At 44.0% G+C, this 25,989-nt stretch overlaps 1 protein-coding gene across 3 annotated transcripts in view; it reads left to right on the top strand.

Annotated features, from left to right (window-relative positions):
• The window catches only part of syt17 (synaptotagmin XVII), an 80,293-nt gene that overhangs the window by 7,446 nt on the left and 46,858 nt on the right, over nt 1-25,989 (top strand). For all 3 annotated transcript variants that reach the window (XR_013579038.1, XM_078559162.1, XM_078559161.1), the window contains exon 5: nt 23,814-24,436. Coding sequence is in view for 2 of the 3 variants with exons in the window: in XM_078559162.1 (XP_078415288.1) it covers nt 23,814-24,436 (623 nt within the window). In the remaining variant the exon portion in view is untranslated. The remainder of the gene's footprint in view (nt 1-23,813; nt 24,437-25,989) is intronic.

Below are 25,989 nucleotides of genomic sequence, written 5' to 3'. Positions count from 1 at the left end.
TTTATTTAAATTAGTTCTTACAGCAGGTCCCCGGCCATGTCCCTTGCTCTTATAAAATGGGCCTGGCCTGCCTTGGAGCATTTCTTAAAGTAAAGTGGTCAGGCTGTTGTTGCAATTGAAGTCTAGATTTTTGCTAGGATCATTTTGTGTTTTTATATTGAACACCTTGCATATTTCTATTTCCTTTTCTATTTCTGTCTTTTGCTGCTGCCTTTGCACAGTTGCATTTTGCTTGTTAATTACTTTTTTTTTTCCTTTTAACACCAGGTTATTTAATAATATATTTGGTGCCTCAGGAAAGATTTGAATGTATTGCAATTAATATAGTCTTGAAGAATCTTCTGCAATGTTTCTGTAGAAGGATAAGGTGGCCTCTGAGCTCTCCAAAAAAAACAGAGGGAATGTTGGTAATTCCACTTCAAAAACATTTAATTGATTGTAAAGAACTTTGCGATGTCCAGTCACCGTGAATGGCCCAAACGGCTCCTTTCCCTATTGTGGAGCAAGAACCAATTTCTATAGGATGAGAATGGTAGAAAAAGGAAACAAACACGTCCTTCCCCCAACTTTCACTCACCAAACTCCAAGTCCTCACTCAGTTTGTCAGCTGCGCTCCATTTGCCTGCACCACATGTGTGAGCTGTAAGGTTGGAAGGATGTGAATCCATTTGAGTTTTCCATAGAACTGCAGAGAATTGGATGACAAAGACTAATTCTGGGGGGGTCAGCGCCTCCAGGTCCAAAGGCAGCTCACAGTGTATTCACTCCTGCATGCTCCAATATCTGTGTTTCTATATCACAGTCGTCCTAGCTGGAAATGTCAGAGGAGACCAGACTTTAGTTCACTGTAGAGACAGTGACTGAACCATAGCATCTACCTCAGCCTCCCATAATAACAGCCACAAAAACTACTTGGTTCTTCCCAAAGCTGTGACGGTCATAATACATTAAGTTTCTGTGCCACAAGATCCTTTTGGGCTACTCCAGGAGATATCTTCCAGGTGCCAGTCGGTGCTTCATATCTGTATAAAGCAAATGGCTGATGCCTGAGGGAACGTAAAAGATTTCATGGCACCATTGCAAAGAAGAGCATTGATGTTTGGCCAGGCGCCCTGGCCAATATCTCGACTAACATCACTAAAAAAACAGGTTATTTGGTCATTATCACCTGGCTAAGCTTGATGTCAGTGAATTAATGGTTTCTTACATTACAACAGTGACTGTACTTCAAAAGTAATTCATTGACTGTAGGAAAAGCAAAATACTGCGGATGCTGGAAATCTGAAATAAAAGCAGAAAATGCTGGAAATACACAGCAGGTCTGGCAGCGTCTGTGGAGAGAGGAAAAAGTTAACATCTGCACAGGAGTGCTGTGTTTGGCTGCGGTAGAGAGCTTCAGTTGGAGATTGGTGATTGAGGGAGTTTAAAGGTTAAATTCAAACTAAAGTATAATCTTCGATTAATTTAGCAATTAACTAAAAGTTGCTGTTAGGGTTGGAAGAAGGTGAGTTTTAGACCGGAGAGGAGAGGCCAGCGAGAGTGGTATAAAAGGACACAAAAAACAGAGACCGACACTGGAGAGGAGAGGATTACCCTCAGGACCTTCAGGCAGTGGAGTTCGAAGTGCCGTCACGATTCAAAAAGTGACGTGACGTGGGGGAGGCAACCGATTGTTAAGTAGGATCAGATGAGAACTTCTACTTCTATTTTTATTCCTAATTAAACTGCTGCAGTCCATTAGCTTAAAGAAAATAAGGTGAGGGCTTTGGACTGTAGTGGGAGTGTTTGCAGAGTGGAATAAGGCCCCTAGCGTAGTTAGCATTCTTTAAAGGGAGTAACGAATGAGCTTAATCTAAAGGGAAGTCATGGCAGCAGAGCTCACACCCGTGATATGCTCCTCCTGCGCTATGTGGGAAGTCATAGACACTTCCAGTGTCCCTGGCGACCATATGTGCAGGAAGTGTGTCCAGCTGCAGCTACTGGCTAACCGAATTTCAAAGCAGGAGCTGTGGGTGGATTCACTGTGGAGCATCCGCGATGCTGAGATTGTCATGGGCAGCACGTTCAGTGAGGTGGTCACACCGCAGGTAAAGACTGAACAGGCAGAAAGGGGATGGGTGACCACCAGGCAGAGTAGAGGAAGGCAGGTAGTGCAGGAGCCCCCTGTGGCCGTCTCCCTCTCTAACAGATACACCGTTTTGGATACTGTTGGGGGAGATGACTTCTCAGGGGAAAGCAGCAGGAGCCAAGTCCATGGCACCAGGGGTGGCTCTGCTGCACAAGAGGGGAGGAGGAAGAGTGGCAGGGCTATAGTGATAGGGGATTCAATAGTAAGGGGAACAGACAGACGTTTCTGCGGCTGCAAAAGAGACTCCAGGATGGTAGGTTGCCTCCCTGGTGCCAGGGTCAAGGATGTCTCGGAGAGGCTGCAGGGCATTCTGAAAGGGGAGAGTGAACAGCCAGTGGTTGTGGTTCATATTGATACCAACGACATAGGTAAAAAAAGGGATGAGGTCCTACAAGCTGAATATAGGGAGTTAGGACGTAAATTAAAAGGTAGGACCTCAAAGGTAATAATCTCAGGATTACTACCAGTATTATTTAAATGGTGATATATTGGGAAATGTGGATGTACAAAGGGATCTGCGTGTCCTTGTACACCAGTCAATGAAAGTAAACAGGCAGGTGCAGCAAGCAATTAGGAAGGCAAATGGTATGTTGGCCTTCATTGCAAGAGGATTTGAGTTCAGAAGTAGGGATGTCTTACTGCAGTTATACAGGGCCTTGGTGAGACCACACCTGGAGTATTGTGTGCAGTTTTGGTCTCCGCACCTAAGAAAGGATATACTTGCCATAGAGGGAGGGCAGTGAAGGTTCACTAGGCTGATACTGGGGGTGGCAGGACTGTCGTATGAGGAGAGATTGGTTCGACTGGGTCTGTATTCACTAGAGTTTAGAAGAATGAGAGGGGATCTGATTGAAACGTATAAAATTCTAACAGGGCCAGACAGACTAGATGCAGGGAGGGTGTTACCCCTGGCTGGGGAGTCTAGAACCAGGGGCCACAGTCTCAGGATACGGGGCAGGCCATTTAGGACTGAGATGAGGAAAAATTTCTTCATTCAGAGAGTGGTCAATCTGTGGAATTCTCTCCCACAGAAGCTGTGGAGGCCGGGTCACTGAGTATATTCAAGAAATAAATTGATAATTTTTTGGATATTAGGGGTATCAAGGGGTATGGAGAGAAAGCAGGAATGTGGCAGTGAGATAGAGGATCAGCCATCATATTGAATGGTGGAGCTCGAAGGGCTGAATGGCCTACCCCTGCTCCTAGTTTCTATGTTTCGAGTCCATATGGCTCGATTCTTCAGAGCTCTGTTTCCCTTTTCATAGATGCTGCCAGATCTGCTGAGGTTTTCCAGCATTTTCTGTTTTTATATCACTGATTCTAGTTCTTTGGGATGTCCTGAGTTTGAGAAAAAATTTAAATAAATGCAAGCCTTTTCTCTTCTTCATAAAATCTAAAATCTTAAAAAATAGGACAGGAGTAGGCCAATCGGCCCATCGAGCCTGTTGCCCTATTTGATAAGATCGAGGCTGATCTGATTGTGCCTTAACTCCGCTTTCCTGCTGGTCCCCCATAACTCTTAACTCCCTTGTCAATCAAAAGTCGGTTTTCCTGATGGAAAAGACAATCCAAATGGAAGCCACACACAACTATTACTGCCAGCAGGTTTCCAAAGGTTGAGGACATTATAAATGGTACCCATGTGACCAACAAAGCTCCACATGTCACCCCCAGTACCTACATCAGCATGATGGGATACCACTTTATAAATGTTCAGATGATTTCACACCACAGAAATGTCACTTTGTAAGTTAATAGCTGTGATGCGTTTATAATGCAGCAGTCCATGGTTTCAGCATCATTTAAAGATTCCCAGAGAATGAACGGATTACTCCTCGGAGACCACAGCTACCCCTTGCAGGCATTAGTAATGGAGCACTTATGAAACCAAAAGCCCATGTCAAACATACCACAGGGACACTGAAATAATAAGTTGATAGTCTGAAATGCTCAGGAGGCATGGTTCCCTAGAGCTCAGCCAAGGTTTACAAAAGCATCGCCATTTATTGCATGCTGGACAATTTCTGCATTTAAACAGGAGTGAGCATGCAACAGCACAGAACGGGTACGGATGGAGCTACAAGCCCACAGGAAGGGGCCAATGAGAATGTTGATGTGGAATTCTGTGATTAAGAACTACATGTGATGACCATGAGAGGTGGTCCGACTTGTACAATTACTAGCACTGGACACTGTGGATGAATGGCCAGCGACCTGGAGGTCATCGAGGAAGAGAACTTTACCAAGTCCTCTTGAAGAGGTTGTCGGGCTATTGGATGAGATAAAAATGGATGAAGAGAAGGCACCAGAATGGCTGGCAGAACATAAAAGTGGACAAGACAACCCATTGAAGTGGAATGCACCCTAGGCTGCTGAGCAAAGTAAGGGTAGAAATTGCAGACGTGCTGGTCAACATCTTTCAATTCTCCTTAGATACAGGGGTGATACCAGAGGGCTGGAGGATTGCAAATATTACACATTTACTTGAACAAGGGAGAAGTATAAACCTGACAATTACAGACTGGTCAGTTCAATATTGGTGCTGGAAGTGACTGTTAGTTTAGAAAATTAACAGTCACTTGGACAAGTATGGGCTAATAAAGGAGCACCAGCTCAGATTTGTTAAGGGCAAATTGTGTATGTCCTACTTAATTGAGTTTTTTGAAGAGGTAACAGAGAGGGTAGGTGTGGCAAAACAGTGTATATGGGCTTTCAAAAGGCTTTTGATAAAGTGCCACATAATAGGTTTATTAGCAAAGTTGAAGCCCATGGGATAAAAGGAGCAGGAGCAGCATGGATACCAAACTGGAGAAGTGATTGAAAACAGAGAGTTGTGGTGAGCGTCTGTTTTTCAGGCAGGAGGGAGATACACAGTGATAGGCCTCAGGGTTTCAAGGCCGCTGCTGTTTTTGGTGTTCATTAATGACATGGACTTGGCAACACAAGGGAGGACTTTGAAATTTGCGGATGGCACCAAATTTGGCATTGTAGTAAATTGTGAGGAAGGTATGATAGAGTTTGAGAGGACAGAGAGAGACTGGTGGATGGAGCGATACATGATGGATAACATTCAAGAGAGAAAAGTGTGAAGTGAGACATTTTGATAGGAAGAATAAGGAGGAACAGCAGAGCTAAATGGCACCATTTTAATGGGGTGCAAGGACAGAAAGGTGTTTGTACACAAATCTTTGAAGGTGGCAGGATAGTTTAACAAAGCAGTTATAAAGCTTTATAATTGAGAGGGCAGAATCTACTGGGCCTCACGGAGGTGAGTGAGGAGGTGAGATGGGGAGGAAACTTGGGAATAAGCAGGTTCCCACCTCTCTTGGTGAGGTTGTCCTCCCACAGCCTATCTGCTATTCTTAACAGGACAGGGCTCCTGGAGGTATCCTGTTAATCAGTGGCCCTGGTAGGATCGCACAAGCGGGCAGCTTTCATCGAGATTGGGATCCGGAAATGGTCTCTGTCCTTGTTTAAAAACGAAAGCAGTAAGATTCCTCCCAGAAAGTTATGGTAAACCCATATAAAACACTAGATCACCCCCATCCTGGGCACCACACTTCAGGGAGGAACTGAAGGCTTTAGAAAGGCTGCAGGAAAGGTTTACTAGCATGGTTAAGGATGAGGGCTTATAGTGATTAGATTGGACTAGAGCTGTTCCTAGAACAGAGACGGCTAAGAGGAGACAAGCTGGAGACATTTCAAACCGTGAAGAGCTTTGATAGAGTAAAAAAAAGAGAAACTGTTTCCTGGCCAAAGAGCAGATAACCAGAGGGCACAGGTTTAAAGTGATTGGCAAAAGAAGCAGAGAAGATGTGAGGAGAATATTTGTAACGGGTGGTTAGGATTTGGAAAGCACTGCCTGCTATTATTATTCAATAATAACCTTTAAAAAGGAATTGGATAAATAGTTGAAGGGGGAAACATCACTGGGATATGAGGAAAGAGCAGGAGAGTGAGGATAATGTGAATGCTGCTCAAAAAGCCTGGTGCAGGCTTGATGGGCCCAATGGCCTCCTTCTGTGTGATATTATTCTATAAGTCTATGATCTGCATGAGACACGTTCACAGGGGCACCTTTGTGGGCAACACCCACAATGACTGCAACTTACCAACAATCTCCCGACCAGATCTGGCAACAATAGCCTAATGCAACAAGGTTTGAATTTCACTCTAACACCAGGCATGATGCTCATGAGAGAATGCCGTTCAATGCATGTTTTGTGGATGCTTTGAGGCTTCCCGGCAAGGCCACTAAGATGCCACCCACTCCATGGTGTTTTCTTGAGTCCCTCTGATAGGAATGTCGTGATGTTGGAAGCACAATGCTCACTATACTCTGCTAGTTTGTGCAGACTGCTCATGGTAGCAGAGACAATGTAGAGTTACATCCCTAGTAGCCTGAAAGGATGTACCAAATGCGGTTTTGTCCTGTATCAATTCCCATCTGTAAGCAGAATGTACAGGACACCAATATCTTGCCCGTATCATTGACATGAGGTGTGATTTTTGCAGCCTGCATGGCCAGATCTTTCTTCTACCTTACTTGCTGCCTTCAGTCACTCTTGCTCAGCTGTGAGTTGTGACTCAGCCAATGCACCTTTGTCAAGCTCACACACTATAAATTCCTCAGGTGTCAGGATCCTTGCTGATTTTGGAAGGAAGTAGGGTGTTTAACAAGTTGTTATGATGAACTTGGTCTTGCTGTACTTTGGCAAGATCCAATGGCAGAAAAAAAAAGGCAGATGATTTTGAACGTAACCCAGGATAATGCCTTAAAGAGAGCCAAGAATACAAAATATGTTATGCATTCTGCAACTGCTTAACCAGCACCGCATTCGTGGTGCCATTGCATTGCTAATGAGGTAGAATACAGCTTCTGCTGCCCCTGTTCCATGCAACCTAAACTTTGAAACGGTTACTCGCTCCCACCACAATTGTGCCTGCCATTTTCCTTTTACATAAACAATGCTGTAAAAATGCATAAATACTCTCTACATAATACCTCCTGGCCAATATTTATATCTCAATCAACATCACCTAAACACATTCAAAACAAAAACAGAATTACCTGGAAAAACTCAGCAGGTCTGGCAGCATCAGCGGAGAAAAAAAGAGTTGACATTTCGAGTCCTCATGAAATATTTCACCCCTCTCCTAATATTACTCAGTTCTGTTGAAGGGTCATGAGGACTCGAAATGTCAACTCTTTTCTTCTCCGCCGATGCTGCCAGACCTGCTGAGTTTTTCCAGGTAATTCTGTTTTTGTTTTGGATTTCTAGCATCCGCAGTTTTTTGTTTTTATCACCTAAACACATTATCTGGTTATTATCTTATTGCTGTTGGTGGGATATTGCTGTGTGGAAATTAGATGCTGCATTTCCTACATTACATCAAGGATGACAGTTCACAAGTACTTCATTGTTTGTAAAGCACTTTGGGATACCCTGTGTTCATGAAGACATTATATAAATATAAGTCTGTCGTTCTTTCTCACTGAACAGCTAGGAGGAAAGCATTTGCACTCTGGGCACACCTACTAAGAATGGGAAGCAACCATACACACAAAGATGCATATACTCAAAATGGCAATTCTTCAAATACCAGCAAAGTTTTTCAATTGCTCCACAGTACAAATTGTTTAGCACCTCACTTCATACTTAGATCTGGTCTTTTACAGGAGGGTGCACCCTTCAGTCTCATGCAGTCACCTTCCTTCACTGCACCTTGTGCAGCGGGTCCTCCATGTGAATGGGGTACTTTCACTCCCACTTTCACCCCAATAGTGAGCTGTATGTTTTGGATTTAGGGAGAGTGGATTTTAGTAAAATAAGGCAGGATCTGGCCAAGGTGAGACTGGGAACAGCTACTTGTCGAGAAATCTACAAAAGAGTAGTGGGGGGGGGTGTTCAAAAAGGAAATGGGGAGGGTACAGGCACAACATGTTCCCTCTAGGGTGATAGGAAGGAGTAACAAGCCCAGAGAACCATGGATGACCAGAGATATTCAGGATACGATGAGAAGGAAAAGAGAGGCTTTTAGCAGGTACAAGGAGAGCAAATCAGTGGAGGCATTAGTGGAATACAGAAAGTGCAGGGTGGAGCTTAAGAAAGCTATTAGGAGAGCAAAGAAGGGATACGAGAGAGCTCTGGCTGGTAAAAGGGAAAATCCCAAGATATTCTATAAGTATATCAATGGGAAGAGCATTACCAGGGAAAGAGTAGGGCCCATTAGGGACCAAGGGGGCAATCTATGGGTGGAGCCAGAGGACATCGCTGGAGTGTTGAACCAATACTTCACATCCATCCTCACCTAAGAGAATGAGGATGAAGGTATCGAACTCAGGGAGAGGGACTGCAAGGTTCTTAAGCAAATTGATATAGGGAGTGACAAGGTATTGGAGCTGTTGGCAGGCTTAAAAGTGGACAAATCTCCAGGTCTGGATGATTTGTGTCCCAGACTGCTGAGGGAGGCAAGGGAGGAGATCGCAGGGGCTCTGACCTAAATTTTTAATTCCTCTCTGGCCACAGGAGAGGTGCCAGAGGACTGGAGAACAGCTAATGTGGTTCTGCTATTTAAGAAGGGTTGTAGAGATAAGCCAGGGAACTACAGGCCAGTGAATCTCACGTCAGTGGTAGGAAAACTATTGGAGAAATTTCTGAAGGAGAGAATCTATCTCCACTTGGAGATGCAAGGTTTGATCAGGGATAGTCAGCATGGCTTTGTCAGAGAGAGTTCATGCCTAACAAATTTGATTGAATTTTTTGAGGAGGTGACCAGGTGTGTAGGTGAGGGTAGTGCAGTTGATGTAGTTTATATGGATTTCAGCAAAGCCTTTGACAAGGTCCCACATGGGAGACTTATAAAGAAGGCAAATGCACATGGGATACAGGGTAGTTTGATAAGGCAGATTCAGAATTGGCTTAGTTGTAGGAGACAGAGGGTGATGACAGAAGGATGCTTTAGTGACTGGAAGCCAGTGTCCAATGGCGTACCACAGGGATCTGTGCTGGGTCCCCTATTATTCATCATTTATATAAATGACATAGATGACTATGTGGGGGGTAGGATTAGTAAGTTTGCAGATGACACAAAGATTGGCCGGGTGGTTAACAGTGAGGTTGAGTGTCTTGTACTACAGGAAGATATAGACGGGATGGACAAATGGGCAGGTAAGTGGCAGATGGAATTTAACCCTGAAAAGTGTGAGGTGATACACTTTGGAAGGAGTAATTTGACAAGGAAGTATTCAATGAACGGCATGACACTAGGCAGTTCTGAGGAACAAAGGGACCTTGGTATATGTGTCCATAGATCTCTGAAGGTGGAGGGGCATGTTAGTGGGATGGTGAAAAAAGCATTTGGGACACTTGCCTTTATCAACCGAGGCATAGATTACAAAAGTAGGGAGGTCATGTTGGAGTTGTATAGAACCTTGGTGAGGCCACAGCTGAAGTACTGTGTGCAGTTCTGGTTGCCACATTATAGGAAGGATGTGATTGCACTAGAGGGGATGCAGAGGAGATTCACCAGGATGTTGCCTAGGCTGAAATATTTAAGTTATGAAGAGAGATTGGTTAGACTTGGGTTGTTTCCATTGGAGCAGAGAAGACTGAGGGGTGACCTGATCAAGGTGTACAAGATTATGAGGGGCACGGATAGGGAGCAGCTGTTCCCCTTAGTTGAAGGGTCAGTCATGAGGGGACACAAGTTCAAGGTGAGGAGCAGGAGGTTTAAGGGGGGATGTGAGGAAAAACATTTACCCAGAGAGTGGTGATGGTCTGGAATGCGCTGCCGGAAGGGTGGTGGAGGCGGGTTGCCTCACATCCTTTAAAAAGTACCTGGATGAGCAGTTGGCACGTCATAACATTCAAGGCTATGGGCCAAGTGCTGGTAAATGGGATTAGGTAGGTAGGTGAGGTGTTTCTCACGTGTCGGTGCAGACCCGATGGGCCGAAGGGCCTCTTCTGCACTGTGAGATTCTGTGTGGCAGCCTGCAACAAATTGATGTTTTTAAAAGTATGTTTTTGGGGTGTACGCGTGTGTGTGTGTGTGTGTGTGTGCGCGCTTTAATTAAGCCGGTCCAAGATTAACAGGAAACAAGTTGTCTGGGGGGTTTGAAACATGAAAAGGATAGAGGTGTTAGGTTTGAGGTACAAGTAAGTAGGTTGGATCTAACATTTGCATTTTTAGATTAGTGGAGAGTATGGTTGAATATCAAATGGGAGCCAGAGTTGCAAGAAGCATGTTTGCATCTTGCAGGAGTTCCTTAGGTGAATAGAAGTGGGGATATTTTATTTTATTGACTCAAAAACAAAGACAAAATGGAAACAAGAAAGATCTTATATTTGGAAGGATTTGAGTTTCAGGGGTCAAAACAGTGGAACCTGAGATGAAAGGGGGAAAAGGTAGTTTAGAGTTACTGTGGGGAGCTCAGGCTGGCTGTAGCTGTATTGAGCCGTGGTAGCTACTGAGCTGAAGCTATAGCTGGAGCTGTGGCTGAGAGAGAATGAGGTATGAATCAACCATCCAGTTAAGCAAGAAAAGTCTTGGGCTGCATAAAGCAGTTTTATTCTGAAGTTTGGATTTTCACAGCAGAGTGGAAGAGAGTTACAGGTCATGTGGCATGCCTTTATTGAAGCTACAACAGTTTGCTTTGGGTAATATTACTGGATTTTTTTATTTTTAAACATCTATAAGGGAGTGTTGCCTAGAAGGTGTTTACTTGTGGGCATGACCAAATAGCGTCTTTTTGCGGGAATGTTTTGTAAGACTAAGTTTAACCGTGTATCTGTAATTTTGTGTGCTTAAGTTTTATTTTATTCTTGTTCAGAAAACTTTTAATTTTTAAAATCCCAAAAGTGTTGCTGAACTTCTTACTGTTGAGATCAGCACATCCCCTCCTTGTTTTCAGAATACAAAGAAAGTGTATGGCCATAAACTAAGTTTCCCTCTGGGATTTGGTTTATGCAGCAATTAACATCGGCTGTGGTCATAACATAGCCCACAACAGCTGCTGCCTGGCCCAATTTTGTGGCTTCCAACATATATTCTATCTGACCATGCATATCAAAGCCTATTTGAGTAAAAAGCATGAGGGATTTGACTCATGAAATTTGATGAGAGCTGGTTCTGTTTGCTGCTGGTGTGAATGTAGCATTGTGCAAGTGGCAGCAATCCTCCTCCCAATTTTACAAAATAAAGAGTTTTCTGTTTAGCCTTTGCCATTATTCCTTAGGCTGTGCTCAATCTTCACTTAGTGAGGCCTGCATTTTGGCAAATTTTTGAAGAAATCTGATCAATCATACATGTAATTGTCATATTTTATGTGGCCTTCTAGTGTCCTTTTTGTCTCCCCTGTCCTCTCTTCTGAGGCTGGTGCCTCATGCTTGGGTACACGTGAATGAATGCCAGAAGCTAATCCAGTATCCATTCTTCATGGGGTCAGTCTCCATAGTGAGAATGCTCGACCATCATCTGGACACACCCCTTACGTGTGAACATACAGGAACCATTAGAGGGAATCGTTGAGGGGGAAGCATGGCTGATTTTTCCTGTTCTTAGTTTGGAAATGCCAACTATAGTAACCCTTCCATCTCCCTGTCACTCCAGGTCATGTAATAAGGATGTCAACTCATATCTTCCTGGCCTGTGTGGCTCAGCACTGCAATAAATGATGCATTCACCCAGTGAGCTATCAGGAGGCTGTGGTGCACATTATTGGAGGAGAGGCTTCTGCAGATATAGGATATAATCCTCTTTATGTAGTTGTGCATGATTACAAAAGCACAGCCTTTTTTTGATACCATGTCAAGAAGCTAATGGCTCAGCTTTGTGATAGGAGTCAGTGTGCTTCTATAGGTGAACATAGGCTTATTCCGTAATCACTAGTGATATGATATAAACATGTTTCTATTATCATGTCAAGGTCTTCTGAAGCTGTAATGTGAGAATGTTTTTTAAAAATATTTTGGGGAACATTGTGTTATTCTGTAAAGAAGGGTGTGTGTGTGTGTGTGTGTGCGTGTTAATTAATCTGGGCAAGAGGGTAATGGTTTGGAAACATGGGGCAGAATATTGCGCTCGTCGGGTGGGCATGTGCCTGACCCGAACAAGCATAAAATGATGCGCGATATTTCAGTCGGCGGGTGCGCACAGGAATCGACTGCACACCCACCGACAATTAACAGGCCTGTTGATGCCATTAAAGTTATATTTGAATTAAGTTTTTTGCCGTCTGTCCAACCTTACGGTTGACAGGCAGGCGAAAAGACCAAAGCCGCCTTTGGATTCTTTGTGTTTGCCCCCTCACCCCCTGGCTACACAGGCGGCGCTGAGCGCTGCAGCTTGTGATTCACGCTGGCTGCCTGTTCGTTGACCAGCTCGTGTGAAATGGCAGTCGTGGCCCAATCACAGGCAGCAGTCCGATTCGCAGACCCTCCCGCTCGCCCCCCGCCAAGCCTGCCTGACAACCGGAAAATCCTGGCCGCGAAAAGACTGACGTGTTAAGTTTGAAGTACAAGTAAATAGGTTAGATTTAACATTTGCATTTTAGATAAGTCGGGAGGTTGTTTAATTTCAAAGCAGAGTCCGAGGTAACAAGGAAAATGTTTGCATCTTGCAGGAGTCCATAAGTAAATAGTAGTGGGGATATTATATTTTTATTGACCCCAAAGCAAAGGCAAGATGGAAATATAAAAGATTTTATATTTGGAAGGGTTTGAGTTTCAAAGGGGTGTGAGAACAATGGGACTGAGATGAAAGGGAAAAAAAGGGAAATTAGAGTTGCTGTGGATAGCTATTGTAGGTAGAGAGAGCTAGAGATAGCTGTTGAGCTAGATAGCTGGAGATGGCTGGAGATAGCTGGAGCTGTTTGAGCTGTTGAGAAGTCTCAGGCTGCAGTAAGCAGTTTGATTCTGAAGTAAATTCCACAGCGGAGTGGAAGAGGGTACAGCTCATGTGGTCATTGAAGTTACAGCAGTCTGCCTTGTGTAATATTGCTGGATTCCATCTTAAAATATCTAGAAGGGAGTGTTGCCTAGAAAATGTTTACTTGTGGGTTTGACCAAGTAGAGCTTTTTGAGGGAATGTTTTGTAAGATTAACCTTAATTATGTGACTGTAATCTTGTGTGCTTAAGCTTTATTTTATTTTTGTTAATAAAACGTTTAATTTTTAAGAACCCAAATGAGTTGCTGGACCTCTTACTGCTGAGATCAGTACATCGTCTTCTCACTATCAGAATACAAATAAAAAAGGTGGTGGCCCTTAAGCCATGTTTCCCTCTGGGATTTGGTTTGTGCAGCAATGAACGCCGGCTGTGGTCATAACACTAATGTACAGTCAGATTGCCGGTCTGATACTTCTCATGATGGGTCAGAGTTTCCCCCAGTTGAAAGTTGAGAATACTGAAGCCATTGTTTTGGAACATGCCAAGAAAATTCTGCATCTTTGCTATAGGCCCTTTCCCCTCTGTATCAATTTGCCCTGGATGAACCAGGCTGTATGCAACATCTGCATTCTGTTTGATTCAGAAATAAGCTCCAAATCCCAAATCTTATGGCTTACCGGGATTGCTTACTTTCACCCCTGCGATATTGCTCACCTTCATGGCCACCTGATCCCCACTGCTGAAGAAACCCTGATTCAGGCCGTTGTCACTGCTGGACTCAATTTTCCGAATGCCCTCTTTGCCAGTTTGATGGTCTCCAATCTTCACAAATTCTGAATAAATCAAAATGTCGTCATCCATGTCTTGTTGCACTTCAGGTGCCATATCAGCCCATGCCCTATATTCTCCTTGACCTGCACTCCGCTCCCTCCCCTACACATCAAATCAAAATTCCACCAGCACCTCACAGCTTCACTCCAGCTTGCTGCTGCTGTGTCAGACATCCTGTGCCTCGTTCTTTCCACCACTTCAGCTTTGGTGATACAGCTTTCAGTTATCTCAGCTCTTCTCTCCAGTACTGTCTCCCTGAATCCCTCCCCCTCTCTCTGCCTTATTTGGAACCTTTTAAAGCCTTTTCAAAATAAATTTTATTGATCAATGTTTTTTTTCCGCTCTCCTGACCTCGAAGGCTTAGCTCCTCTGTAAATCACTCCAGATGTTTTTCTTTACAGGTGCTATTTAAGTGCAAGTTATGGAGCACTCTTCTTTTTAAGCTTGTTTCTCAAATTGAATTTGCAGTCTCCCTATGCCACATGCCATCTGTGGTAAAGAAGGTTGATAACCATCTTGGCTACAGAGCTCTGTTTAAGCCGCTCTGCCAAATCTGTCCTGAAACTAACTGTTAGGAAACAAAGCAAAGTAGACTAGAATGTCCCTTGTCTCGCTGTGTGTAAAAACCTGATCTCCTCTTACTGCCTTCTAACTGTGCCCTGGCTGTTTTTGGCCATTTAACATGTGAGGAATCCGAGCTCACCCCTCTAGGCTGCATCACGCGGCACACAGTCAATAACATTTTACCTTTTGCTACTAATTGCTCCCTTTTTCATTAAATTTCCAAAAAATAATTGTTAGAGACTCATTACAACAAAGCGTTTGCAGGTTTGAATATTGAACATGTGAAGCTGATAGTATGACCGCCACTGTCCCTAATACGATGTCGCTGGGAATCAGGGGGGAAACTCCGATGGTTGGAGTCATACCTAGCACAAAGGAAGATGGTTGTGGTTGTTGGAGTTCAATTATCTCAGCTCCAGGACATCACTACAGGAGCTCCTCAGGGTAGTGTCCACGGCCCAACCATCTTCAGCTGCTTCAGCAATGACCTTCCTTCCACCATAAGGTCAAAAGTGGGTTGTTCACTGATGATTGCACAATGTTCAGCACCATTCACAACTCCTCAGACACTGAAGCAGTCCATGTTCAAATGCAGAAAGACCTGGACAATATCCAGGCTTGGGCTGACAAGTGGCAAATAACATTCACACCCACACAAGTGTCAGGCAATGACCATCTCCGACAAGGGAGAATCCAACCATCTCCCCTTGACATTCAATGGCGTTACCATCACTGAATCCCCCAATATCAACATCCTGGGGGTTACCATTGACCAGAAACTGAACTGGTCTAGCCATATAAATATTGTGGCTACAAGAGCAGGTCAGAGGCTAGGAATCCTGCGACAAGTAACTCACCTCCTGACTCCCCAAAGCCTGTCCACCATCTACTAGGCACAAGTCAGGAGTGTGATGGAATACTCACCACTTGCCTAGATGAGTGCAGCTCCCACAACACTCAAGCAGCTTGACACTGTCCAGGACTAAGCAGCCCGCTTGATTGGCACCACATCCACAAATATTTACTCCCTCCACCACCGACACACAGTAGCAGCAGTGTGTACCATCTACAAGATGCACTGCAGGAATTCACCAAGGCTCCTTAGACAGCACCTTCCAAACCCACAGCCACTACCATCTAGAAGGACAAGGGCAGCAGATAGATGGGAACACCACCACCTGGAAGTTCCCCTCTAAGTCACTCACCATCCTGACTTGGAAATATGTCACCGTTCCTTCACTGTCGCTGGGTCAAAATCCTGGAACTCCCTCCCTAACAGCGCTGTGGGTGTACCTACACCACATGGACTGCTGTGTTTCAAGAAGGCAGCTCACCACCATCTTCTTGAGGGCAACTAGGGATGGGCAATAAATGCTGACCCAGCCAGTGAAGCCCACATCCCATGAATGAATATTTTAAAAAACATTGACCATCATACTGTGTGCCTGTGTAGATGCGAGCTGACCTTCTCCCTAACCTGAGATCAGCTTACTTGAAGAACGTTTTGCTCTCTGCTTCACTCATGATGTACCCAGAACGCCACGGCCTGCATTTTGGGTGGCGGTTGCCCTCTTAGTGACAGGAGAACTTTGACTTCTCCTTCAGTACCCATTGCAAATGCATGCTGCAAGGGTGCCGTCATATTCCGGTATTTCAACTTGCATTGTGAGATGGTTCCTAGTTCTAGCTTTTTTTTAGAAGCCTAATTAGCACCACAGATAACTTGCATAGGTAAGTGTTGTGGTGCAGTTGATAACAGTTCCCTGCCCCAGAGCTCTGGATTCAAGACCCACCCAAGGAAAATACATTTATAACGCAACCAAACAAGTTGGGTATCTGTCTGCAAATCCTTCTAACACACACCATGGCAGATGCTAAGTGCGGGAGAGATTCCTGGGCAGCCATGGGATGGAAAGAAATTGGAGCCTCTACCATCATTCTACACAGCTCCAGACTACAGCAAGGGCACCTTTCTTCTTTATTCATTGACGTGATGTGTTATTGAATTTTTTTTATTAATTCATGGGAAATCCCATTAACTCCAGTTTTGCTCGGGCTCCTTGATGCTACACTCAGTCAAATGCTGCCTTGATGTCAAGGGCAGTCACTCTCGCCTCACCTCAAGAGTTCAGCAATTTTGTCCATGTTTGAACCAAGGCTTCAATGAGGTCAGGAGCCGAGTGGCCCTGGCGGAACCCAAACTGGGCATCAGTGAGCAGGTTATTGCTAAACAAGTGCCACTTGATAGCACTGTTGATGACCCTTTCCATTTCTTTACTGATGATGGAGAGTAGATTGATGGGGCGGTAATTGGCCGGGTTGGCCTGAGGATTTGTCCTGCCTTTTGTGTACAGGACATACCTGGGCAATTTTCCGCGTAGCCGGGTAGGTGCCAGTGTTGTAGCTGTACTGGAACAGCTTGGCTAGGGGCGTGGCAAGTTCTGGAGCACAAGTCTTCAGTTCTATTGCCAGAATGTTGTCAGGGCCCCATAGCCTTTGCAGTATCCAGTGCCTTCAGCCGTTTCTAGATATCACATGGAGTGAATTGAATTGGCTGAAGACTGGCATCTGTGATGCTGGGGACCTCTGGAGGAGGCCGAGATGGATCATCCACTCAGCACTTCTGGCTGAAGATTGTTGCAAATGCTTCAGCCTTATCTTTTGCACTGATGTGCTGGGCTCCTCCATCATTGAGGATCGGGATATTTTTGGAACCTCCTCCTCCAGTGAGTTGTTTAATTGTCCATCATCATTCATGACTGGATGTGGCAGGACTGCAGAGCTTAGATCTGATCCGTTGGTTGTGAGGTCGCTTAGCTCTGTTTATCACTTGCTGCTTATACTGTTTGGCATGCAAGTAGTCCTGTGTTATAGCTTCACTGGTTGACACCTCCTCGCTTTTAGGTATGCCTGGTGCTGCTCCTGGCATGCCCTCCTGCACTCTTCATTGAACCAGGGTTGATCCCCTAGCTTGATGGTAATGGTAGATTGGGGGATATGCCGGGCCATGAAGTTATAGATTGTATTCGAGTATAATTCTGCTGCTGCTGATGGCCCACAGCGCCTCATGGATGTCCAGTCTTGAGTTGCTAGGTCTGTTTGAAATCTATCCCATTTAGCACGGTGGTCGTGCCACACAACATGATGGAGGGTATTCTCAATGTGAAGGTGGGACTTTGTCTCCACAAAGACTATGTGGTGGTCACTCCTACCGATACTGTCATGGGCAAATGCATTTGTGGCAGGCAGGTTGGTGAGGATGAGGTCAAGTATGTTTTTCCCTCTTGTTAGTTCCCTCACCACCTGCCGCAGACCCAGTCTAGCAGCTATGTCCTTTAGGACTCAGCCAGCTCGGTCAGTAGTGGTGCTACTGAGCCACACTTGGTGATGAACATTGAATGCCCCCACTCAGAGTACATTCTGTGCCCTTGCCAACCTCAGTGCTTCCTCCAAGTGGTGTTCAACGTGGAGGAGCACTGATTCATCAGCTGAGCTAATGTCTGGGTGAACTGTACATTCACCTACTACAGAGCCTCAGTGCTTTTTGTGCTGATGACCTGGACAAGTTGGAGACCTCGTGCTTGGTGTAGGCCACAGCTGCTGATAATAAAGAGAGTGGGTGCCCAACTTCCTTCAATCCATTGGACATCTGCCATTAGATTATTGATGTTAGAATTTCCTTGATATATAAATGCAAAATTCTATAATCAACAATAGCTAATGCTGCCTAGCAAAACAAAAGGCAATGCCTTTCATTAAGTTTTGTTTTACCATATACTGTGGCTACAAGAGCAGGCCAGAGGCTGGGAATTATGCGGTGAGTATCTCACCTCCTGACTCCCCAAAGCCTGTCCACCATCTATTAGGCACAAGTCAGGAGTGTGATGGAATACTTCCCACTTGCCTGGATGAGTGCAGCTCCCACAACACTCAAGAAGCTTGACACCATCCAGGACAAAGCAGTCCGCTTGATTGGCACCACATCCACAAACATTCACTCCCTCCACCACCGACGCACAGTAGCAGCAGTGTGTACCATCTACAAGATGCACTGCAGGAACTCACCAAGACTCCTTCGACAGCACCTTCCAAACCCACGATCACTACCATCTAGATGGACAAGGGCAGCAGATAGATGGGAACACCACCACCTGGAAGTTCCCCTCCAAGCCACTCACCATCCTGACTTGGAAATGTATCGCCGTTCCTTCACTGTCACTGGGTCAAAACCCTGGAACTGCTTTCCTAACAGCACTGTGGGTGTACCTACACCACATGGACTGCAGCGGCTCAAGAAGGCAGCTCACCACCACCTTCTCAAGGGCAATTTGGAATGGGCAATAAATGCTGGCCCAGCCAGCAATGCCCACATCCCATGAAAATAAAAATAATAATAGATATGAACCTTGCTACATCAGATAGTTAAATAAACCCTAATTAAAACTCCCAGTGCAATTTCTTAGTGAGCAATCACTTGTGGCCTAATCAGATTACACAGTGTACACAAGCCTTCATATGCTGTGACACCCCATTAACAAGTAAATCTAAAAGGTTAGATGTCTTTATCTTGCCATTTATTATGAGCAACACCACAAAATGACTGCATTCCTTGGCTGTGACACAACCAGAGCTCTGATAGTTTAATAAAAGCAAAAAAACTGCAGATGCTGGAAATCCAAAACAAAAATAAAAATACCAGGAAAAACTCAGCAGGTCTGACTGCATCTGCGGAGAGGAGCACAGTTAACGTTTTGAGTCCGTATGACTCTTCAACAGAACTAAGGAAAAATAGAAAAGAGGTGAAATATAAGCTGGTTTAAGGGAGGGTGGGACAGGCAGAGCTGGATAGAGGGCCAGTGATAGGTGGAGATAACCAAAAGATTTCATAGACAAAAGGATAAAGGGGTATTGAAGGTGATGATATTATCAAAGGAATGTGCTAATTAAGGGTAGAAAACAGGACGAGCAAGGTACAGATAGCCCTAGTGGGGGTGGGGTGAAGGGAAGGGATCGAAATAAGCTAAAAGGTAGAGATAAAACAATGGGTGGAAATACATTTAAAAATAATGGAAATAGGTAGGAAAAGAAAAATCTATATAAATTATTGGAAAAAAATGGGGTGGGGAGGATCGGAAAAGGGGTGGGGTTGGAGGAGAGAGTTCATGATCTAAAATTGTTGAACTCAATATTCAGTCCGGAAGGCTGTAAAGTGCCTGGTCGGAAGATGAGGTGCTGTTCCTCCAGTTTGCGTTGAGCTTCACTGGAACAATGCAGCAAGCCAAGGACGGACATGTGGGCATGAGAGCAGGGTGGAGAATTGAAATGGCAAGCGACAGGGAGGTCTGGGTCATGATTGCAGACATACCAAAGGTGTTCTGCAAAGCGGACACCCAGTCTGCGTTCGGTCTTTCCAATGTAGAGGAAACCGCATTGGGAGCAACGAATGCAGTAGACTAAATTGAGGGAAGTGCAAGTGAAATGCTGCTTCACTTGAAAGGAGTGTTTGGGCCCTTGGACGGTGAGGAGAGGGGAAGTAAAGGGGCAGGTGTTGCACCTTTTGCGGTTGCATGGGAAGGTGCCATGGGAGGGGGTTGAGGTGTAGGGGGTGATGGAGGAGTGGACCAGGGTGTCTTGGAGGGAACGATCCCTGCGGAATGCCGCCGGGGGGGTGAAGGGAAGATGCGTTTGGTGGTGGCATCATGCTGGAGTTGGTGGAAATGGCGGAGGATGATCCTTTGAATGCAGAGGCTGGTGGGGTGATAAGTGAGGACAAGGGGGACCCTATCATGGTTCTGGGAGAGAGAGGAAGGTGTGAGGGTGGGTACGCGGGAGATGGGATGGACACGGTTGAGGGCCCTGTCAACCACCGTGGGTGGAAAACCTCGGTTAAGGAAGAAGGAAGACAGGTCAGAGGAACTGTTTTTGAAAGTGGCATCATCAGAACAGATGCGACGGAGGCGAAGGAACTGAGAGAATGGGATGGAGTCCTTACAGGAAGCGGGGTGTGAAGAGCTGTAGTCGAGGTAGCTGTGGGAGTCGGTGGGCTTGTAATGAATATTGGTGGACAGTCTATCACCAGAAATTGAGACAGAGAGGTCAAGGAAGGGAAGGGAAGTGTCAGCGATGGGCCATGTGAAAATGATGGAGGGGTGGAAATTGGTGAAGGCGAAAACCACCTTCAACACCTCTTTGTCCTTTTGTCTATGACATCTTTTGGCTATCTCCACCTATCACTGGCCCTCTATCCAGTTCTACCCCCCACCCCCTTAAACCAGCTTATATTTCACCTCTTTTCTATTTTTACTTAGTTCTGTTGAAGAGTCATATGGACTCGAAACGTTAACTGTGTTCCTCTCCGCAGATGCTGCCAGACCTGCTGAGTTTTTCCAGGTATTTTTATTTTTGTCTCTGATAGTTTATGTTGCCTTTGGTGTATCGATACCTTGCTCACTGCAACCATTTGTTATGCTATGTGACAAAATTCAATTTGAATGAGGAATTTTCAGATGGACTCAAAGGACTGCCTCATGATTTTCAATAAAAGGCGTACAGTATTAAATGTTTATATTATAGGAAGACTATAAAACGCATACTTTATATTATAGGAATAACTATTTAATTAACTGCTGCAATGACAATATTGCTGACAAATATCTTTATGTAGACTGTTGTGCTGCCTAATCCTCCAGCAACAAATTTATATCAATAATTGCTTGAGAATTGATTTGAATGTACCACAGTGAGATAGTGGTCAATCCGAAATAGCATAGCCACTGGCATAGGTAATGATCCCAATACTAATAGTGTGATTTTTCAAAATCCTGTCATGGGATGTGACTGTCACTAGTAAGGCTGGCATTTGTAGCCAACCCCTTATTGCCCTTGAACTGAGTGGCTTACTAGGCCATTCCAGGGGGCAGTTAAGAGCCAATCGCATTGCTGTGGATCTGGAGTTACATGTAGGCCAGGCCGGGTAAGGACAACAGATTTCCTTCCCTAAAGGGCATTGGTGAATCAGATGGGTTTTTACGACAATCGATGATAGTTTCATGGTCACCATTACTGAGACTAGTTTTATATTCCAGATTTTATTAACTAGCTGCCATGGTGGGATTTGAACCCTGTCCCAGAGCATTAGCCTGGGCCTCAGGATTATTAGTCCAGTGACATAACCATGACACGCATCATCTCTCTTTAAACTCCTTTTATCTTTCAACTTTACAAGAAGGCTACAAAAAAATTATGTTTTCCTGAACATGATACAAAAAGTGTCTAAGCTCCATAAATTAAGGCAGTTTGTTTATTGACCTGGTTTTGAAATATTCTGTTGTATGCTACAGACATACTAGAGCTCCCAAGGCTGAACAGTTGGTGGTCCATGATGTTAGAAACTATGATAAAAGCAAAATACTGCGGATGCTGGAAATCTGAAACAAAAACAGAAAATGCTGGAAAAACTCAGCGGGTTTAACAGCATCTGTAGAGAGAAAAAAACAGTTAACGTTTCGAGTCCGTATGACTCTTCTTTAAAGCCTTCAGAGCTTTTCTCGGTACATCGATGATTGTTTCGGTGCTGCTTCATGCTCTCGTCTGGACCTGGAAAAATTTATCAGTTTTGCTTCCAATTTCCACCCCTCCATCAATGTTACATGGTTCGTCTCTGACACTTCCCTTCCCTGACCTCTCTGTCTCCATTTCTGGTGATAGACTGTCCACCAATATTCATGACAAGCCCACTGACTCCCATAGCTACCTGGACTACAGCTCCTCACACCCCGCTTCCTGTAAGGACTCCATCCCATTCTCTTGTTAAATAAAGGCAAAGTGCTGCAGGTGGGGAAATCTGAAACAAAAACAAAAATTGCTGGAAAAACTCAGCAGGTCTGACAGCATCTGTGGAGAGAAAGACAGAGTTAACGTTTCGAGTCTGTATGACTCTTCAAAGCTATTCTCTCAGTTCCTTTGCCTCCATCGCAGAAAAAAAGTTCTGAAGAAGAGTCAGACGGACTCGGAACGTTAACTTTTTTTCCTCTCTCCACAGATGCTGTTAGACCCGCTGAGCTTTTGCAGCATTTTCTGTTTATGTTAGAAACTATCACTCGGTTAGTGGCTCACTGAACTGTGGAATGCAGCTAAACTCTTTCACCTTGACAGCACAAGCATTAAATGGAAAAGGCAATTGGGGAGGTTGACCTGCCTTATTTACAGCTGTTTGTTATACAAACTTTGTTACAGCTAATTTACCATTGATCAAAAGGACCGTATAGTTAACAGATTAGTAATTAGTGCCAATTCAATTTCAACCTCATCTTCAGCAATAGTAACAAGAAATGTACCACTTAAATCTGGTTGTGGATAATATTTTATGGCGATAAATAATGCAAATTTGTTGTTCAGGTATTTTGTATCTGTATTAATTGAAATATTATACATGCTTATGAATTTTCACAAAATTGGTTGGATGCTAGGATGAAAATAAACTGTCAGATTTTTAAAACTATAATGGAAACAATTATTTATTTGTGTGGACTTTTAATTGTGGATATATCTCGTCATGTATATTGTTGTGATCATTTGAAATTTGGTATTCTTGCATTTATCCTGATAAGTACAAGATGAAAAGCATCAGCAACTTGTCTCTCTTTTCAGCAATATTGAAGTTCTATATTACAATTGTAGGTATCTTCATCTGTATGTTATTTTGTATAGCGTATAGCTCCAGTCTCTTAAGGACAGGGTTTTAAGTGTGCTGGTGTAAAAGTGCCTGTGGTTGGGGCTTCTCTTGGATTAGGAGATGTGAATATATCTCACAAAGGACCAGGGTAATTCCCAAGACAACTGCTTTGTACTGACAGCAAGAAAGACTTTTGTTGCATAGATTGCTCTCCAATAATGTTAATTACTTGCTAATTTGGGTGATAAACAAGAGATTGTGCGTGACATGTTCCAAGTTCCGCAAAGCCCCTCAAAACTTGGGAAGTGAAACAACTTCTTCAAATATAAGTCATAAACAACACCACTGCCTGGTCTCCAGAACCATTATTTTTTAATTCAGTGTAACAGTGGCATTAAGAATGACATCAAGTTCACAATCACCATTAATTTAATAGGGTGAAGCTATGATAATAACCTTCCAGCCATGTCTAGTGAGCGATAACAGTGGAGTGGCATAAAAGTCCCAGGAAATTATGAAGTGATGTAAGTAATGGTGTAAGCAGTAGAATAATCGCACATGCCATAGATGTGCTGTTACTATGGTGCAACCTTTAACTGATTATGGGCCAATGAAAATCTCAAAACTAGGAAAATGGATGTCAATGAACAGTTTGATCATTTGGTAATCAGTTTATTTCGTACACCAAGAAACGTATTTACTCAATTTTCTTGTTTGATTTTGCAGATCTAGAGGCCATCAGGCGTCCAAGCTCCCCACTAGTTGATATCAAACCTATTGAGTTTTGGGCAATAGGATCTAAGAAAGAAATAGTTCAACCAAAGGTATTCCGAAAAGCCTATGTGCCTGAGGATTATTTCCGCAAATTCGAGCCTAGGCTTTACTGTATTGATTCAAGCAGTGATGATGTAGACTCTTTGACTGATGAAGAGATTCTGTCCAAATATCAACTTGGCATGCTCCATTTCAGCACTCAGTATGATCTCCTGCATAACTACTTGATAGTACGAGTGATTGAAGCCAGAGATCTCCCTTCCCCGATCTCGTACGACGGCTCCAGACAAGATATGGCTCATTCAAATCCATATGTTAAGATGTGTCTCTTACCAGATCAGAAGAATTCGAGGCAAACGGGTGTTAAACGAAAAACCCAGAACCCAGTTTTTGAGGAGCGATATACATTTGAAATTCCATTTTTAGAAGCTCAAAGAAGGACTCTCCTTTTAACAGTTGTTGACTTTGATAAGTTTTCACGTCATTGTGTCATTGGAAAAGTTGCAATGTCCTTAAATGAAGTTGACCTTGTGAAAGGTGGACATTGGTGGAAAGCACTCATTCCAAGTTCTCAGGTAATACATGAATTAGATTCTATGGCTTAGATTTCAACTTCAGTTTCAATGTATTTTCAGTCATTGGCACTTTAGTACCCTGGAGGATCATGGACGGCTCTGCATCCTGGTGTCCAGCATTGCTATGGGCGGCGGAGGAAGGATTTAAAGTTAAATCCCTTGAAGGGAGTTGCATTGATTTTGGGTAATTACCTTAACTCACCAACTCAATGAATATGGAACGTTTAAAAAGAGTTCTCTGCCTCTTCAGATGTCTTGGAGTCCATTGACCACACATTGCTGTGTCTGGCCTCTGGGTTCTGGGTTTTGATTCCCACCACACTCAGCCTCTCACTACTCCAAGCCAGATTCCTGGGCAGAGTCTAGGAGTTTACTGAAGTTGTTTAAATGAACCTGTCCTCACTTCCCTGCAGTGCTTGGCACCCTGCTGCACTGAGAAATGTCTGAACTATCTTCAATATATCATCCTCTGACAAATGGGGAGTTTCTTTATAACTCCCATTGTGAAACCTGGGTAATCAGATTGATAAAACAGTTCACTGTGGCAGTCACCAACATTTTATTGAATTTGTTACTTTGAAGAGATTTTTAAAGTATGTGATAGTTGAAATTAAGCTTCCATTATGTTTTTGATGTTGTGCATAAGAACAGAATATTGCACTCTCGTCTATAATTGATACTTGACACATAAATGAATTTGCATCTTTCAGTTAGTCAGAGCTAGGATGACTGGATAGTTGTTATGCTGCTGGACTAGCAAAGCAAATATCAAGGACTTAAATCATACTATGACGAACTGCGAAAGCAACTTCAATAAATCTTGTCACTTGTGGGCTAGCACCAAAGTGAATCACTGAGAAAGCTGTTGCTGTGTCATTAAAATCCACCTGGGTTAAGAAAAGAGAGCTGGCACCCTTTCCTGACCTGACCTATGTGTGACTTTAGTCCCAGCCTTTATGGCTAACGTCTCATTGTAAAGATCAAGATGCATCATGGATACATAAAAGGGGATGCTGGATAAACACATGAAGGAGAGATAAACCGACTGAGATGTTGATAGGGCTAGATAAAGAGGGGTGGAACATAAACACCAGAATAGACAAGTTGTGCCTAATGGCCTAAAAAAAATCTTGATCTTTCTGTCCTTGCAAACTATCACCCCATTTCCAATCTTCCTTTCCTCTGCAAAATCCTTGAACATGTTGGCATCTCCCAAATATATGCCCATCTTCCCCACAAATCCCTGTTTGCACTTCTCCAGTAAGGTGTCCTGCCACTGCAGACAAATGGCCCTTGTCTAAGTACAAATGACTTTTTATTTATTCGTTCATGGAATGTTATTGCCCATGAGAAGGTGGTGGTGAGCTGCCTTCTTGAACCGCTGCAGACAGGGACTGTGGTAAACCACCCCTCCCTGTCCTTCTTGACCTTTGACATGGTTGACCACACCATCCTCCTCCAATGTGTCTACTCCATCATCCAGTGAGGTAGGATTCTCCTTTCCCGGTTCCATTCTTATCTACCTATTCATGGTCAAATAATTACCGGCAATG

The sequence above is a fragment of the Cetorhinus maximus genome, chromosome 15 (assembly GCF_964194155.1).
Source record: "Cetorhinus maximus chromosome 15, sCetMax3.hap1.1, whole genome shotgun sequence".
NCBI classification, from domain to species: Eukaryota; Metazoa; Chordata; class Chondrichthyes; order Lamniformes; family Cetorhinidae; genus Cetorhinus; species Cetorhinus maximus.
The sequence above is the reverse complement of the archived record's forward strand: the minus strand, read 5'-3'. Positions and strand labels throughout refer to the sequence as shown.